Source organism: Dicentrarchus labrax, unplaced genomic scaffold (genome assembly GCF_905237075.1).
Source record: "Dicentrarchus labrax unplaced genomic scaffold, dlabrax2021, whole genome shotgun sequence".
Classification (NCBI taxonomy): Eukaryota; Metazoa; Chordata; class Actinopteri; family Moronidae; genus Dicentrarchus; species Dicentrarchus labrax.
The window spans coordinates 211,994-231,137 of record NW_026136714.1 but is presented as its reverse complement, the minus strand read 5'-3'; the positions used below and the strand labels follow the sequence as shown (position 1 = coordinate 231,137).

The 19,144-nt window shown below is 39.4% G+C and overlaps 2 protein-coding genes across 2 annotated transcripts; one reads left to right on the top strand and one right to left on the bottom strand.

Moving 5' to 3' along the window:
* Positions 1-389: 389 nt before the first annotated feature.
* On the top strand, positions 390-12,441 carry LOC127376430 (golgin subfamily A member 4-like). Its single transcript, XM_051423339.1, is given in 11 exon segments — positions 390-509; positions 1,344-1,426; positions 1,553-1,615; positions 2,472-2,531; positions 4,065-4,709; positions 4,825-4,881; positions 4,964-5,023; positions 6,602-6,658; positions 6,998-7,801; positions 8,831-9,501; positions 9,503-12,441. Coding segments are annotated over 10 exon segments (3,831 nt in total). The 5' UTR covers positions 390-509; positions 1,344-1,407; the 3' UTR covers positions 10,898-12,441.
* Positions 12,442-12,889: 448 nt separating this feature from the next.
* Positions 12,890-17,987, bottom strand: LOC127376436 (actin, cytoplasmic-like). Its single transcript, XM_051423352.1, has 9 exons — positions 17,857-17,987; positions 15,949-16,073; positions 15,710-15,838; positions 15,342-15,452; positions 15,125-15,209; positions 14,721-14,882; positions 14,397-14,588; positions 14,085-14,266; positions 12,890-13,482 (listed from the first exon to the last, which is right to left on the bottom strand). The coding sequence occupies exons 2-9, from the start codon at positions 16,069-16,071 to the stop codon at positions 13,339-13,341; spliced, it is 1,128 nt and encodes a 375-aa protein (XP_051279312.1). The 5' UTR covers positions 16,072-16,073; positions 17,857-17,987; the 3' UTR covers positions 12,890-13,338.
* Positions 17,988-19,144: the final 1,157 nt, after the last annotated feature.

The window sequence follows — 19,144 nt, the reverse complement described above, 5'->3', positions numbered from 1 at the left end:
TGTGCTTTGACTTGAGAATTGTTGTCAAATATATTGAATTGTATTCTTGTTAGTTCTTGCATGTTATATTTAGTGCATAGTTGCCAATAATTGTAATTAACTATCTAATATACTAGCACCTCTAGAGTTAAAAATACAGATTATATACCATAATAATTCTGAACCATAATTTCTGAAAATGTTTTGCAGGGGATCCACAAGAAGGCGCACATGGCACACAAATAAGAGTGTGTTCACAGCCCACATTACAAACACTAACAGGATAAAGTAGTTCTGAGCTTAATGGTAAAATATAGCAGTGATTAATAAAATATAAATTAACAGTGGTTATGGTAATAAGTAACAGTTAATTATGTTTTTTTGCATTACAGTTGTGCAGAGTGAACTGTGGAGGGAGGGATGAGGAGGTTGTTGAGCACTTTGCACATTTTCCCTCTGAAAACTTTTTACTTTCACTTTCTAATCTTTTGTGTCAGGAGACGGAACGGCAGACGGATTTCAGCCTAAAGGTACATTTGAAAAATGAAATAGAATAAACTACTAACGCATCGATTGTAGTCTATCTATCATCTGACAGATTATTCTAGATCCATAACTGAATATTCACCAGCACGAGGCTGTAAGTTGACATATAGACTACTGGAAGATCATTCGTCCTCAGGTGGATGTTCAAGTGTTTATAGCTTGTTATAATCCAAGTATCATACTTTGTTTGTTCACTCAAACAGCGACAGACAGAAACAGAGAATCACTGTCAGCTTTAGAGAAATGATTTCATGTAGATTTGCAGGTTAATTGGCAACGGACAGAAACAAACTCAGGCGGAGAAAAAGATGTATATCATTCCAGTTTGTTCTAAAGTACAGATGTTTTTGTAAAACTTTAATTATGAGAATCAATCTGAGATAAGTTGTCTGTGTTTTTATCACTTTAATATCAACTTTATATGTCGCCATTTTAGATTGCAGTAGGCGTTGTTGAACTGAAAAACCAGAAAGAGAAGTTACATAACCATAAAGTTACTGAGTTTAGTTCATTATCTTCAGAGGCCATACTGAACTAACAGCTATATTCTTAATTTATATCTGTAGATCTGTTACACCTGGGATACATTATAATGTATGGCTAAAAACCATCACACATTAAATAGCCATAAATCTTACATTTTAGGGAGTTTTTCTTTCTCACAGGCTTTCACATTGTTGTCAGCTGTAATCAGAGGTTGCTAGTTTGAATCCCCACTGAGGTTGTGAAGCTGACTGACACTCTGCAGTTTGCTCTGTACAAACATTTTGCTGTGTGAATGAGTAAGATCATTTCAATTCTAATTCTTCTTCCTTCAGGTTGTTAAAGCAGCAGTTGGTCTTCAGTTGAATGAGTCTCTGATGTTTCCAGCACACTGACATCATGGCGGCTGCAGCACCAGGTGAGTCCAGTCACACTTTATTAGTCTGGATAAAACACTGTCTTCTCTCTCTGTCCACATATTAACTTCAGACCTTAAATCTGGTCAGCCCTGACCAACTATAATATATTTTCTGTATTTTTATAGATAATGATGATGGTGATTTAAATACTCAGCGCAGCAGCAGCCCTGACTTCGACCGTCCCAACTGTAAGTCAAACTGAATGACAGTTCTTCAACAACCTTTTATCTATCATGAATTAAGTAAGACATACTCACGTAGTAAAATCACATTTTTACCAAGAACTTTAAGTAAAAAAGTGAACTGGATAACCTCCCAGTGTCAGACCATGTTACATCAGGTCAGAATCTTTATCAGTTGGTCTTAATGTTAAAATCAATCTAACAATCAAATCAAATTTCAATAGGATATAAATAGTCCAATAAATGTGATGTTTGTAAGCTTCTGTTTTTGTACAGTTTAAACAAACGTGACGTGTTAACCAGGGAGCTTCAGAGCTGCTGGTAGGTTTGTTACTTTTGGACAGAACCAGGCTTGCTGTTCCTCCTTAGTTCCATTCTTTATGCTAAGCTAAGCTAATTGGCTGCTGGTAGTATCTTCATATTTATAGTACAGACATGAGAGTGATATCGATCTGAACATCAAACTCTCAGCAAGAGTGTATTTAAGAGTATTTTCCTAAATGTGTTCCTAAAAACTGTTTATTTAAAGCTCCACTAATCAGTGTTTTTATATAAAGAATCAATAAAATGACTATTGATTAGGTGAAAGGGCTCTCTTACAGTTCTGAATTCACAAAGAATTATCAACTCTGCAGCTTTTAGCTGGAGGGATATAGTTCAGTCTCTGTGGTGTTACTTAATGTTCAAAACTCAAAAGGAGAGTTTTGAACATTGTTATATTTCTACCTCGATCATTGAGTTATGATCGAGGTAGAAATATTATGAAGAGTAGAGAAGTTCTTAAAACACTTATCATTAGAGATTACACAAAGAAGAAAAAATGAATGAATGGGTGAATGTGTATATTTCTGTATCTTTATAGTTGCAGATGAACATCAACCCCATATGCACAGCGGGAGCATGGAAGAACTGCCACCGCACAGTGAGTCGAATATAACTGAGTCAGAATTATTGTGTTTTATTATATTTGAGTTTACAGTGTTTCATCTGTGATCCTCTGAAGAGTTTAGAAATGCTACACAGTAAATCCCTGTATTATTAGTGCAATAATTCTATAATCACATAATGACACCTGATATGTTATGATACATTATTACTTTACATTATTGCTTTTATGCAGTCTGAACAGTTTCTGCTGTCCTCATTTCATCACTGTGGAGCCAGGACAGCAAACAACGAATTGTTGAGTGGTAGTTGAGTCCCCCTTGTAGTGAACACGTGAACCAGCAGTAGCACAGTGTAGTGGACGGGATGGGGTGGATGGTTCGACCACTACCTGGATGTATGGGCCTGAACATCCCAGCATTGTAGGCAAGTTCCAGTGTCTTAAATCAGCAAGCAGCCACAGGCAGTCAGTGCAGGGTGCAGAGGAGCAGTGTAGAAAAAGACTGCTTAGCTTTGTCATCTGTATAGCTGTGGTAGGGAATGGTATGTGAATGCAAAAACAAAGCAGAGTGACTGTTTTAAAGAAAAAGTGTGGTCCTTGAGGTTAGAGTAGGGCTGCACGATTTGATAAAAACATCATATTGTGATTATTTTTTACAGATGTTACAATATGATTCACAATTAATGTGGCACTGATTAGTTTTGCATCAAAAATGTAATTTTCACTGAAAAAAACGTTTCAAATCATGATGAAATATTCAGAAATATCAGATGTACCAAACAAACATCTGGAGAACAAGATTTGTAGACCAGGTAATCTCTGCAGAACTACAGTACCTCATTATAATACTGTTTGTCACATTTAACAAAAAATACTTTGCTACTGCAGTTCAATTCAATTCAATTTTTTTATTTGTATAGCGCCAATTCATAACAGAAGTTATCTCAGGACAGTTTTCAAATAGAGCAGGTCTAGACCATTATCCTTATAAGTCTGCAAGCAATCTGCATATACATTTGGCCATATTGTGATTTGGATAATATTTCGGTTAATTGTGCAGCCCTGAAATTAAATCCTGTTTTTATATTAGTTGGTTGTTCTGGTGAAGATAGGCAGGCAATTTAGGGAAATGTTCTATTTCCATTATTACTATTAAGAAAACTGGGCTATAGATATATATATATATATGTATACATATATATATGTATTGTTTGTTTTATAATGATAAAATATTCTGCAGAGAAGGTGGAGGTACTTTTTTCCCAGTGGACAGTGCACACGGTAATACCTGAAGACGACTCAGATTAGCATACGAACATTTTCATACCACTCCTCTCTTCTCTAATCTGTATATGGTGATATTGCGTCTCATTTTGAAGTACAGGGCAATGAGATTTTTGGTAGGGCGGAATTTATTCTGGAAAAAAACAAAGAGTCACAGTTATAAATTTGAAGACTTGGAGTCGACTCAATTGATAACATAATAAAGTTACTGTTCAAATAATTTACTAACTCAAAAAATGGATTTAGTTTTATTTTTTTAAATAACTGAACTAATTTAATTTTCAGTGTCTGAGCTGAGGGTTGTTCTGCTGGGGAACAGCTGGTCTGAGAGGAGTTCAGTGGGGAACTTCATACTGGGAGAGACTAAGTTCAACACTGAGGAAGAACCAGACTGCTTCCTGAGAGAAAGAGTGCAGTTGAAGGGGAAAGAAGTAGTTCTCATCAACACTCCAGATCTGCTGCATCGTGACATCTCTGAACACAAACTGACAGAACATGTAGAAAACTGTGTGAGACTCTCTGATCCTGGACCTCATGTGTTCCTGCTGGTTCTACAGCCTGAAGACTTCACTGAGGAACACAAACTGAGACTACAATCAATCCTTGAACTCGTCAGTGATCAATCATTTGATCATTCTCTGGTTCTGATATCAACACCCAGAGAGGAGAGTCCAAAAGCCAGGGAAAAATATCATCAAAATCCACTGTTAGGAGACATTATCAAAAAATGTAGATCCATGTTGTTGTGGCACAAGAAACTTGACTATCATCACTTGTTAACACTCATGGACAAAATGGTGAAGGAGAATAATGGAGATTATGTGAGCTGTGATCTCTTCAAAGACGCAACTTCTGTTTTCCCTGGTGGCCATCAAAGCCTGAAACAAGCAGAAGGAGCCCATTTCAACTTGGATCCTGTTAAAGATACTGGTAGGTGCAGGAACTGAGTAGTACTATAATGTGACAAATTTAACTAATTTATGATCATATCTGAATATGAAGTTATGTTTTTTTATTTTCAATTGATGGTGTTCTCTTTTTAAAGGGCTGAAATGTCTCGTGTCACGCACATTGTATTCAGATAAAAACTATATTAACAACTGTGAGTACACAAATAAGTATCATGCAGTTAGAGAGGAAGATGATTTACTGTAATTAATATTGACGGTTTCGTCTTTTAACAGTGATCAAACGTCAGCCTGCGTCACACACATCGTCACCAGTGGACAGCACAAGAAACCAGTGTAAGTAAATTGAATAATCTACAGTAATGTGATTACTTTTTTCAATAGCTAGTAATGTAAGGTATTATCATTTGGAAGTAGAAGAGTTTCTAATACCTGCGTCTCTGCACTCACGGCCTGATCCCCCTTCCCCCTTCAGTTCAGGGGGGAGGGGGTTCAGTAGGATGGAAGCGTCGGACATCGAACAGGCAAAGATAGACTCCGAAGATGTCTACTGACCAGATAACGTCTGAGTGAATGCCTGCTAGTGTGTAAAAGTCAGATTCTCAATCATAAAAATATGACAAAAAACAACAAACAAAGACAAAGTAAGTCAAGCTGACACAGTCACCTGAACACATCAGAAAGCCACAGCCTGTGGTACACAGAATGTATCACAGTCCTTTATGAAATGGCATTTCAACTTGGCAGTGAGAACGTGTTGCAAAGTTCCACAGTGGAAACGTGTCAGGACTGAATACTATAATATAGCCTGCCTGAGCCCTGGATGTTGTTGGGCTGTATTGGTTGACACATACAGTCCGTATAGACATTGTACACATCTTTAAAAATGCTTAACCTGTTAGCCCCGATGGACCCGGTACATGGAGCGCTACAATGCCTTACTGCCTGTAAAAAGTTAATAAAACACTGTGGTGTTTTTTTTTTCTCAAATGTTTCCAAAAGACGAGGCTTCAACTCTACCAAAACAACAGTCCAAGTGTATTTTTCTCAAACACAGTTTGTTTGGCAATGATTTAAATAATTAACTAAAAGAAGAACAGCTCTGTGAATATAAGGGACAGTCGAAATGAAACGCAGCAGTACACATATATCCGTTCGCTCGACTCAGTCATGTTAGGTGTCAAATTAAACTAAAGAAGCTCATCTTTCTGCTGATACCAAGCAAAACATAATCCGACCTAACCAGCTCATGTAAGCCCCGTAGCAAAGACGCAGCAAAATTTAGCATTTTATCATCAAAATGTGAAATTCTGTGTTTATGTCTCAATATTCCATCAAATAACAAAGCAGTTGTCATCAGCAGTGACAAATATTGTTTCCTTACCCTTTCTTGGTCATTTTGAGTCTATCTGGCTAGGCTTTAACAGGTTAAGGGTTAATGGATTACATGTCTGAGTTATGTAATACAAAAACAAATGTAACTGTTATCCATTGCAGTTACTGAAAAAACCCAACATAATTGGATTACAGTTACATACAGTTACAATGGACATGTGCAGTGACTACACAGTCTCCCAACAGCACTCTGTTCTCGAGTTGTTTTCTATATGGCTTCAGCCTTAATTTGCAAGTTCTCCTTTTAAAATACACAGAGGACACTTTTTTTTTTCATTTTTAATGTTTTATACTTTAATATTGTAATATTTGGATTAGGTTACTGGCTACATTTTTAACAGGTAATTAGTAATTGTATCAGAGTACATTTTTAAATTAACCCCCCCAAACCTGAGTGTAAGTATGTATCATAATTGTAGGTCTTGTAGAAATAGCTCTCATGGAAAAACCAGTCTCAGGGTCCACTCACCTGTCACCACCAACTCTACAGTGAAATGTATTTCCTCTGTTTTATTACAGTGTCTGCACTCAGGATTGTACTGGTGGGGAAAAGTGAAGACAAAAAGACAAAGCTTGGTAACTTCATCCTAGACAAACAAGGTTTCCAGTTACAAAACCAATGTGTGGCCCTTTGTAGAGAGTGGAAGGGAAATGTTCTAACTGTAGTGAAAACTCCAGACATCTTCAGTCTGGCTGAGGATTCAGTGAGAAAAGAGGTAAAGATGTTCGCCAGCCTTTGTCACCCTGGACCAAATGTCCTTCTGCTGTTAGTGAAACCTTCTAAGTTCACTGAGGAGAACAGACAAACACTGAAGTTCATCCTGAGTTTGTTTGGTCAAGATGCTTTAAAACACTCAATGGTCATCATGACACATGAGGGGAAAAAGAGTAAAACTGTTAATGAACTCCTTACAGAATGTGGAGGAAGACACTACAACATGGTTGAAAACAACCACACATTGTTAATGGAGAACGTTGAGAACATTGTGCATGAAAACAAAGGAACCTTCCTCACCTTCACTGAAGAGACCATAAGACCAAAGTCTGAACTCATCAAACCAGCTTTAAACCTGGTTCTGTGTGGGAGGAGAGGAGCAGTGAAGACTTCAGCAGCCGAGGCCATCTTAGGTCAGACAGAGTTTCATTCAGTCTCCAACTCATCAGAGTGTGTTAAACATCAGGGAGAGGTGTGTGGACGTTGGGTTTCCCTGGTGGAGCTGCCTGCCTTGTATGGAAAACTTCAGGAGGCAGTGATGGAGGAATCACTCAGGAGTATCTCCCTCTGTGATCCTGAGGGCGTCCATGCCTTCATCCTGGTCCTACCTGTGGGTCCCCTCACTGATGAAGACAAGGGAGAGTTAAAGACCATCCAGAACACATTCAGCTCTCGAGTCAACGACTTCACCATGATTCTGTTCACTGTGGACTCAGATCCTACAGCTCCAGCTTTTCTTAACTTTGTGAAAGAAAACAGAGACATCCAGGAGCTCCGTCAGAGCTGTGGAGGAAGATATGTTGTTCTCAACATCAAGGACAAGCAGCAGATCCTAGAACTGCTGGATAATGTGGCAATTATGAAACTCTACAAGGATCAACCATGCTGTTATACAACATACACCTTTGCAAAATCCCAAATAGATAAGATAATACAACAAGATAAACACATCACTACACTACAGGCTGAGCTGAAGGACCTAAAAAAAGAGAGCACTGTCAGCTGTAAGTACTTTGAATTTTATTTTCCTTTTCTTCTTAACCACCCACCCTACTGTAGCAATTGCCAGAATTTAAAGTGACAGAGGACTTAGCATCTTTAGCTTCTTTAATGTGTTTTCTAATTAAACAAAATATGTGGATGGGGTTTAGTTATAAGTATACTGAACCTCAAAAGGAATGAGAACGAGATATCATCAAAAAGTGCAGCTTTTTCAAATAAACACCAAGAACCGTTGCTCACGTTCACAAGGAGCATAGGCAGCTACTTCCCTCTACTACAACCCTGCCTTGCAGACTAGGATGCAGCAGTGTGCAGTATTTCAAGTATTGGTTATATAATTCCACTTTGTTCTATTGACAAATTTTCTTTAAGTTGACTTTATATCATTACTAACTATAACCCCCTAATCAAAATTAATTGGCCACCATTTTGATAATCAATTAATTGTAAATTGTTATTTATCGTACGTCAGCTGTTTTGACAGGTAATGTTCTAATTTGCTTTAGTGGAAGAAAACTGAGTACTTTCAACTTACATCAACATTTGTATAAAGAAGATGCAGGAAAGTTACTTCATTCAGATTCTCTTCACACATTTTAAATACGTTTGGAGTAATGCGGCATATGAGTGTAATATATTTTCAACAGTTAAAATGTTAAATGTACCTTTCCTTAACAAAAAAAAATGTTACTTGTAATCAAATCAAATATTTTTTCATGCTTAAATTGTTGGGAGTTAATACATTTAAACTGATTAAAGTGATCAGTATCCTCAAACTGCAGCTGGAAATGAGAAGCTGCTTTGGTGTTAACAGTCTGTTAAATTACTAAAAATGTTGAATGTAAATATTCCTCTGTTATCTTTGTAAACTGCTGGGCACAAATGTAAGGTAAGTAACTAAGAGAGTAAAGTTAGACCTCACCACATTCTTTGGAATGCAGGGTGAGATCCAAACATATACCTGTGACCCATGATATTGCTCTGCTATTTTATTATGTCTTTAAGTAACTCCTGGTCTTTATATTTCACAGATGATGAAGAATGGAGTCTAGAGTGTCTCAGGATTGTGTTGATAGGGAAGACTGGCTGTGGAAAGAGCTCTTCAGGAAACACCATTCTAGGAAGAAAAGCGTTTAAAGCCAAATCAGCCCAAAGATCAGTCACTAAACAGTGTCAGAAAGAACAGAGTGAAGTCGATGGTCGTCAGGTGGTTGTGGTCGACACTCCTGGTCTGTTTGACAATAGTTTGTCTCATGAAGAGGTTAATGAGGAGATGGTGAAATGCATCAGTCTTCTGGCTCCAGGACCACATGTCTTCCTGTTGGTGATACACATTGGCAGATTTACACCAGAGGAGAAGGAGACATTAAAACTTATCAAGGAAGGATATGGGAAGAATTCTGAGAAGTTCACCATCATTCTTTTAACTGGAGGAGACAAGCTGGAACGTGACAAAGTGTCCATTGAAGAATACATTGAAGACTCTGATGATTCCTTTAAGAAGCTGATCTCTGACTGTGGAGGAAGATACCATGTGTTTAATAACTATGAAGAACACAACCGCACACAGGTCAGTGAGCTGATAACCAAGATTGACACCATGGTGAAGGAAAATGGAGGCAGCTGCTACACTAATGAGCTGCTGCAAGAGGCCGAAGCTTCAATAAAGAAAGAAATGGAGAGAATCCTGAAGGAGAATGAAAAAAGAGATGGAGAGAGAGAGGCAGGAGCTTCAAATAAAACATGAGGAAGAAATGGAAGAAATTAAAAGACGAATGGAAGAACAGAGAGCAGAAACTGAAAAGGAGAGAAAACTGAGAGAAAAACAACTTGAAGAAAAGGAGGAAAACATAAAAAAAGAACGTGAGGAGAGAAAGAAAGAACAGGAAATGAGAGAAGAAGAAGACAGGAAGAGAAAACAACAGGAAGAAATTCAACGACAGGAGTGGAAACAGAAAGTTGAAGCTTTGGAGGAAAAAATAAAATCTGAGTCAGAATCAAAGAAAACCATTGATAGAAAGCTGGAGGAGAGCAGAGAAGAGATGAGAAAAGAACGAGAGAACTGGGAGAAACAACAAAAAGAATGGTGGGAAAAACGAAATGAAGAAGAAGAACAGAGACGACAGGAGGAAGAAACAAAACTTAGAAAACTGCAAGACGAATACGAGAAAGAAAGAGAAAAATATGAAAAAACAAAAGAAGAGGATCGAGTCAGAAGAGAACAAGAGGAAAAGAAGCAGAAAGAGTTACAGGAAAACTATGAGACAAAACTGGAGGAAATGAAGAAGAAGTATGAAGAGGAGGCCAGAAATAAAGCTGAAGAGTTCAATGAGTTCAGAGAGAAGAATGAGAAGGACTTTGCAGCTCTGATAGAAAAACACATGAAGGAAGTGCAGGAGAAACAGCAGGAATATTTCCGCCTGCAGGAACTTTCAACTCACAAAGAAAAAAATCTGAAACAAGATCTTGATGAACTACAGAACAAACATAAACTAGAAATGACTGACTTGATTCTGCTACTTCTGACCCAAAAGAAAGAAAACAGGAAGAAAATAAGGACAATGCAGGAAACACACAAAAACGAGGCAGATAACCGTAAAAAATATCTTTCAGCCCAAAACAAAAGAAAGGAGAAGGAACAAATTGATGAATTAAAGAAAAAACAGCAGCAGGAAATGAAAGCTTTGGAGAGGGAAGTTTCAACCCAAAACAAAGAAGATAAGGAAATAAGAAAGACTAAGCTGTCCATCAAACATAAACAACAAATTAATGAGTTGACACTGGAACTTTTGACCCAACAGCAACAAAACCAGAAGAAACAGCTGGATGAATTACAGAAACAACATGAGCAGAAATTGGATGAATTCAAACAGAAACTGCTGGAAGAAAATAAAAGTCACGAGAGAGTGAAAATAGATGAACTGCAGAAGAAACATGAACGAGAAATTCTGGAGTTGAAACAGCAAGTTATGGCCCCAGATGAAGACAGTCACGAGGAAGAATTAGATGAACTACAGAAAAAACACAAAAAAGAAATGAACGAGATGAAAGAGAAACTTTTGATCCCGGAAGAAAAACAGTCTTGCTGCATTGCATGAGCAAGTTGATTCTACCTTTGATCCAAATGTCACACCAAAGCAGTTCATTGTGTAATCACCTGTGTGACATTCAGAGGCCTGTAACCATCTTTAATGTATATAGTTACCATGGTTACAGGTGTGGTTCTTACCTATTGCAAGGTGAGCAGATTTTTTTTTTGTTATATCCGATACAAAAATGTTGCTTATATTAGAGTTTTGATTTTATTTTTATGGCTTCTATTCTGTTTGTATTCTTGTATTTTGGCATTGTTTTAGATTTTGTGTTTTTGTGCCTTCAACAGTGTCCAGTGGAAATCCAAAGTGATTTGAGAGGTTTCAGAATAATTTGTATTTGTGAATTAGTTTGTAGATGCCAGGCTACAATTATGTCTCCAGCAAACTGGAACAGGTGTGTTCCTTTAGCAAAGATACTGCTGCTATAAAGTTTGGTCTAGGATTAGCACTGCTGAATATCAGCTGAACACACTATGGACTGACAAATCACAGTCTAAACCAATTCAATCTGACCACTGAGTAGACTGCTGAGGGCCCAAAGAAAAACAGGTTCCCAAAATATTTAGAGCCCAGTTTCACCGTTGTGGTTAAACAGTGATCCATGGTCACTGACAAGAAGGTATTCGGGAGGAAATGGTTACAACAGTATTCTCCTATCTACATGAATAAATGGTTATTTAATCGCCATCTCAGTCTGCAGACACTCTCATTGGTCGTCCTTATCTGTGTACAGTAGGTATAAAATCAATATGGCCTCGCAGTATTCTACAGGTGTTGGTCCTCAGACAAGCAAAAGTGCTTTTAAATCAGCTGCCTCTTCTTCCTGGAATAATGCTGAAAGAGGACCTGGAATTGTCTTTATTCTTGGTCGATGTGATTGATCCTATATTTTCATTAAAACTGGGTTTGTTTATGCATCGTTATGGGTTTTTTGTTCTTGAACTTGTACTTCATATTAACTGGATATTGTATCATCTGTAGTGTGTCACAGTTGTTTGTTTATACTGTTTGTGTTTATTGCTGGAACAATGTTTAACTGCACTCCTGGCCAGGTCACTCTTAAGAGATTTGAATTATTCTTTTACTTAAATAAAGGATTATAATACATTTGTTGACTGAATTATACTATTTTTATCTGTGTTAATAGCCATTAGTGAAGGAGAGACGAAAACCATCAATAGAACAGGTTTTCAACAGAAACGGCAAGTTTCACCTTGTGGTCTCATTACTTTATCTCAGGACAATGGAAACAAAATGATGGGTTAAGAGCTAATTTAGTTATGTTACAGTGATCATCATAATTTTTTTAATTACCTGTTTAACTCAAACATCTTTTGAATTATACAATAGACTTGATTCTGCTGGTATTTTAGGGATTTTGTGTTGAGGAGGTGCTGTTATAAACCAAGAGCTCATGCAGTCCCTCTTATAATTTATCTTTATATCAGATGGATGACATTTGTAGTCACTTTCAATTGTAATATTACTGTATACAGTCATGTTCATTTTCTGTATTTATATCATAGTGCAGTAATTCTATATAAAAAGACAGACAGACACTAGCTGGAAATTACATTATGTCCTTGTTTTGTACAGTAGAGAAATATAGCTAATTTTGTGAAAATGAGAAACAGAAAGTAATAGCTTTTTGTTTAAACCCTTTTCTTGGTAAACAAGTCACATTTGTGATTTGAGGTAATTTTTCACAGCCTTAAATCCTGTCTGCAGTTCTCCTCTTAGGTTACAGGTACAAACACCAGAGGGCAGAGTAGAAGCCAAAATAACTGAAAGATGGTCATAACATTTGCATCACCTCTCAGACAGCTAGACAGTAAAACCACTGGAGAGATTTTAGTGGGAAACAAGCTAAAAATTTAATTCTGAGACTGATTTGCTTTGATCGAAAGCATTTTGTCCACTGTTTGCATCTGTAGAGCTGAGGAAATAAACAAATGTGTGAAACTGGAGCAGTAAATGACGACATCAGAGAAGCTGTAAACATCAAAAGTTGGCATTTTATTGTTACGTAAACACTCGTGGAGAGCAATGATACAGCTCGACTCAGTGAATGGACAGAACGGACGAGGAGGAAAGCAGAATATTGATATGCAATAAATTGCACAAGATAAGGAAAACATGGGTAGAAAGATGTTGAGTGATAATACCGTTTGTTTTCTTTGACTAAAGTTTATCACCAGAAGTGAGATCTGCGAGCAGAGTTAGGGGAACATGTTCAGAGCTGTTGGACGTTGGAGGTTCAGTAAGCTGCTGACGATCTGCCGAGCTGAGACATTAAAATGTAAACAGCCGCGTGATTCATCTTGTATGTGGCATCTTTGAGTCTGTTCACAAGATGAACCAGAGACATTTCTAGTTGGATGGAACAGTTGAAAAGCTTGTGAACCTCCCCGCTGGGGCAGAGGAGGAGGCGGTTGTGGAGCTTTCTAGAAGCACTTGCGGTGGACGATGGCGGGGCCAGACTCATCGTACTCCTGCTTGCTGATCCACATCTGCTGGAAGGTGGACAGGGAGGCCAGGATGGAGCCACCGATCCAGACGGAGTACTTCCTCTCTGGGGGAGCGATGATCTGGAGGTAAGACAAGGAGCAGCGATAAGTTTCATGCATAAATATTGGACAGGTTTTATTTTATTCTGAGGGCGAAGAAGGCCAAGTGGTTCCATCATTAACACATCAGGGTCTGAAAACTGCAGTTTTGATCAATTAAGGCATTTAAAGAAAATTTGTTTCAAGAGCAGTATAGTCAGACCAGTTTTTACCATCAATGTATTTAGATCAGAATTGCTTTGAGCAGCTTTGGTACAATGATGGTTTTGGAGCTGTGTTTCAGCATGAACATACACACATAACTTTCTTAAATCATGTGGTGTGGAATTGGGACAGCTTTAAGTTTCTTTTAATATCCCAAATAGTAGAGATTTAAGTTACATACAATAATTTGGCTTTGAACTGAATTTTCAGAAATGGGGTCTGTTCTCTGAACGTTTACAGATAAGATTTTCTGGAATCTAAAATGACCAAGTTTGTCCACTTGGGGCAGCAGTACATTAGACTAAGTCAGAGCTCCAAAGTTAGACCTGCAGGCAGACTGAAATAAGTTTTATCAAGGCTCTACTGGGTCCTTTTGGAAAGAGGTTTCACTCATCTGCTAGAAGAAAATAAAACTGCACCTTGATTTTCATGGTGGGTGGGGCCAGGGCGGTGATCTCCTTCTGCATACGGTCGGCAATGCCGGGGTACATGGTGGTGCCACCGGACAGCACAGTGTTGGCGTACAGGTCCTTACGGATGTCCACGTCACACTTCATGATGCTGTTGTAGGTTGTCTCGTGGATGCCAGCAGACTCCATTCCTGAGAGCACAGAAGCAGAATTCAACCGGTTGATTTAGCTCGCCCGACCAAGCTGACCAAGAACTCGAGGAGGCAATAGAAATGAGGCAGCAATCTGACTATTCAGGTGATTCATTGAATCGTTACCCACCGATGAATGAAGGCTGGAAGAGTGTCTCGGGGCAGCGGAACCTCTCGTTGCCGATGGTGATGACCTGTCCGTCAGGAAGCTCGTAGCTCTTCTCCAGGGAGGAAGAGGAAGCTGCCGTCTGCATCTCCTGCTCGAAGTCCAGAGCCACGTAGCAGAGCTTCTCCTTGATGTCACGCACGATCTCACGCTCAGCTGGAGTTCAAGAAAATGTAGCAAGAGAGACACAAAAACATGTTAGAAATATTCAGAAGGTAGAAAAGCCTGCAGCAGCTTCATCTGTGCAGTTAAAGCCAAGTAGTAAAACTCAGTGTATAAGCATTGTACCAGTGGTGGTGAAGCTGTAGCCTCTCTCTGTGAGGATCTTCATCAGATAGTCAGTCAGATCTCTGCCAGCCAGGTCCAGACGGAGGATGGCGTGAGGCAGGGCATAACCCTCATAGATGGGCACAGTGTGGCTGACACCGTCGCCAGAGTCCATCACAATACCTGCAAGACAAAAACTAAATTACAAGAGGAAAAACAGTCATACTGAACAACAGTTCTACATCAAGGCTGTCACTGACAGTGTGGTTGAGCTGCTGTTCCTCTATTAGGCCACTAGATGCTTCTCCAACCCCAACTTCTTAAGGTCAAGTTTAAGCAGGAAGACCTTCTCAGACACCAATTTGTGACTAATTCAGTGTTGTAAGATGTTAGTTTACAGAAACACTTTGTGGTTGTGTTCTCACCTGTGGTACGACCAGAGGCGTACAGTGAGAGGACGGCCTGGATGGCAACATACATGGCAGGACAGTTGAAGGTCTCGAACATGATCTGGACCAAATAGAAAGACAGGTGTCACTGTGGAAGCTATGACAACTGAAAAACCCCTGAAAAATATACTGATCTTTTCTTCCAAAAACTTGTGTCAATATCAAAATAGATTTATTTCTCCCAAACACACACCTGTGTCATCTTCTCCCTGTTGGCCTTGGGGTTGAGTGGAGCCTCGGTCAGCAGGACTGGATGCTCCTCAGGAGCAACACGGAGCTCATTGTAGAAGGTGTGATGCCAGATCTGCAGGACAAGAGAAGCTTAGTTGGACTACTAATTATACAGCTGGTGACATTACTGTCAAATGTACAGACAAAAATATACATACAAGTTTAACTTATAAATTAAGCGACAATAAAATCAAGTAGCTCCATCATTAATGTGATGTATTAACATTAAAGCGACAGTAATTCAGATGACACTGAAGGGGGAGGACACAGCTCTAAGGAACCAGGTTCACTTTAGCTCCAGGTGTGGAAACATGAGGTTTATGTCTTTACCTTCTCCATGTCGTCCCAGTTGGTGACGATGCCGTGCTCGATGGGGTACTTCAGGGTCAGGATGCCTCTCTTGCTCTGGGCCTCGTCTCCCACGTAGCTGTCCTTCTGTCCCATTCCCACCATCACACCCTGGACACACACAAACACACCTTCACAGTCACATGTTGCACTGCATTCACCAGAGTGTCACATTTTATAGTGATTATATACACCAGCAACGTTGATGCTGGTCTCCGTACCTGATGTCTGGGGCGACCCACAATAGACGGGAAGACAGCACGGGGGGCATCGTCTCCGGCGAAACCGGCCTTGCACATGCCGGAGCCATTGTCAACAACGAGGGCGGCGATGTCGTCTTCCATTTCTGAAAAAGGAAACAGTAAAATTTATGAAAAATATTTCTTCCAGATTATCACCTCTAAATATCACCCCCTCGTCTGTCGTGTAGTACTTTTGTTTGCATACAAAAAGGAAAGCTACTGAAACATCAGTTTAATGTTAATAAGCAGAGTGAATAAAGATTTTAAAATCAGGATTATCTAAAAACAGTAAATAGATGCAACATCACTCAGCTCAGTTCGATACACTTCATGATACTGGGGGTTCAGGAAGGATATAAACTGTAAAACAATGCAAATTCTCTTTGTCGAAGTGAATGTGACATCTTTATGTCTCGATTCAGCGACTGACCCAGGGAGATTCATTTTTCTTCCTCACACATTCATATCTGTAACATGATATATTGTTACATTAATAAGTCAAGTTTTAAGAAAGTATCAGAAATAAAAGCAAAGGACATTTAACCTTTTCCTCCCAGCTCATTACAGGATTATGAAACACTTCCACTGAGTTTGAGTATTTCAACACTTCTGGAGTCTGGAGTGCACCTTTAAAGTGATGCAACATCCTTTGGGCGTGATGAGTCTGAGGTTGATGCAAAGAACTGAACCTCACTGATATAAAAGTGTTTCAAGTGTTGCTGCACTGTGCATCTTCCTGCTCTGTAGTTTCTCTTCATGTTCATTTCCATCAGAGATGAAACTTTAACATTTTTAAAATCAGTTGTGCGTCCAGCCGCCCACACTGGAATGACAGTGCTGTCGGGCGTGGCAGAGTAGAGTCGCCCAACCTGCTAAACTTTACCCGTGAGGCGTTTAAGTCCCATCGCTTCAGGACATTTTTAAACAAGTTCAGGCAGAGTGTAAACCACTCCTGTTTAGTAAACTCTACAGACTCCATACTGCCTCTTCATGATGAGACCTGGATTTCTTACATTAACTGCACCCTTTTTAATTGCCTCATGAGAGATGAGTCAAGTTAACTTCAGCATCTGGCCTGTTAGAGAGCAACAAATCAGAAGAATTTCCCTGGAGGTTTTATTTTGTTGAGGGTCTGAAACAGGAAGTGTCTGATGCAGAAAGGAGCAGCCCTTCCCTCAGGACACACACACACACACACACACACACACAGAAAATCAAATAAAAATAATGAGGAAAGTTAGAAAGAAAAAGTGAAAAAGAATTTGAAATAAATTGTTAAATCAATATTTGACTTTCATGTATTGATCATTACATTAAATCTAATACTCCAACTATACTACACAAATACTTTACTGGATGAAGAATTCATGAAACATTAAGAATTTAACTGTTTTTTGTTTGTTTGTTTTTTTAACTATAAAAAGTACACAAGAAAAATCTAATTTCCTTAATCAGACCAGGTCTCTGCTGCTCTCTTTTAACATCACTAATTTATTTTTCCTCTCCAGTTTCCAAAATCTGAATTTGACTGTTAAGCTGCAGCTGTAGCTGGTGGGAAACGAGGAATGAGGGCCAACATCCTCATACCTGCAGAGATCTCTTCAGATTCCCTGACCTGCTGACCCTAAAGCAGTTTACAGAAAGCCGTGCAGGATTTTAACCCTGTTAAAAAAAAAGCAAGCTTTCCTTAAACACAGAAAGACAACTTTATCGAGTCCGACCTTTCCTCTGACTGTCAGAGAGCCATCACCTGTCTGTCACACACCTGGAGGGAGTCAGTGCTGATCAGTGATCAGTGTGTGTCTAATGAGCTCCACTGTCAGTCAACCTGTCGCTATGCACACACAAACACGCTATAAAGCAGCACAACTCCGCGCTGGTTCTTACCTGTGCAGGTGAGTTTCGGGTGTGTCTGTCGGTGAAGTGTTGCGGGTGTTCCTGTGCCCCAGCTGTGCTCGGTCAATGCAGCATCACGAGCCAAAGCACACCGGTTTTATTCGCGCTCGCGGGACTGCTGGCGTTGTCCATAAAAGGTAAGGTTCTCACAGCGGGCGCTCTCATTGGTCCAGGTGAGCAGGGTCCCTCAGGTTCTCTCAGCTCGCGTCCTGATTGGCTACAGCAAGCATCTGTCAAAGGGGGAGGGGCCATAGGGGGGCCAAACTTGTTTCCCCCGAAAAAAAACCCCAAACCCTTCAGGGGTTTCTGAAGTCCTGGATTCCGCCAGAGCAGAGCTGTGATTGGCTGTCAGACCGGAAAGAGTCTCTGTGGAGGTGACAACAGGACAGAAACACCTTCACTCTTCACCAAATCCAAATCCACTTTTATTTTCCACAAAGCAGCTGTACTTCAACAAGTGACATCTGTCAGTAACACAGCAGAGAATGAATAAACAGGTAAATAAATACATCAGACTATAAAAGAAATAATCCCCTTTCTCTTAATGAATTCATAACTTAAAGGTCCTTTGCGTAGGATTTAGTGACAAGCGTGAAGGAGAAACTAAGGTGGCTGCGAAACACGTGAAAAATATTACCAACAACTGGTCATAACCAGGAGTTTGGAAATACTTCCAAAAACATCAGGAAATCTTGACACAAACTGTGACTTGTATATAAGAGGATTGTGAGCATTAAAACAAAGTTTCCGTCTGAATACACAAAAGTTACATTAAACATAAGCGGTCATATTCAGGCTGATATTTCCACATAAACTGCACTCAGGTTGCTAAAATGTATCCTTTTTTCCAGGAAATGTAAGTATGACCTCAGTGTGGCTGTGGAGAGAAACAGTCTGAACTGCAGGTCTCTGCATGTAATACACAGCCAGATAAACGCCCTGGTGGCCCCCGGGGAAAAAGACCCTACTGGGCCCCTGTTAAGACCCCATTCACTCCCCTTTCTGTGCAGTGTTTTTCTCTGATATCATACCTGGAGCCCTGGACCAGGTATTCTGAAACATGTAAATATACAGTAGCGGATGAGTAAAGAGTAAAAGAAGCAATGCCAATATAAATATACTCTGTAACCAGTTAAAGTCCTGCAGTCAAAGTGTCAAATAAGTAAATAATGTTGCTATTCTCTCAGTGCTATTTCATATCCTATAATTGGATTATTATTACTGATGCAAACAGCTTCTTACTGTCGTAGTTGAGCTGTACTGGTAACTACTCTGTTGG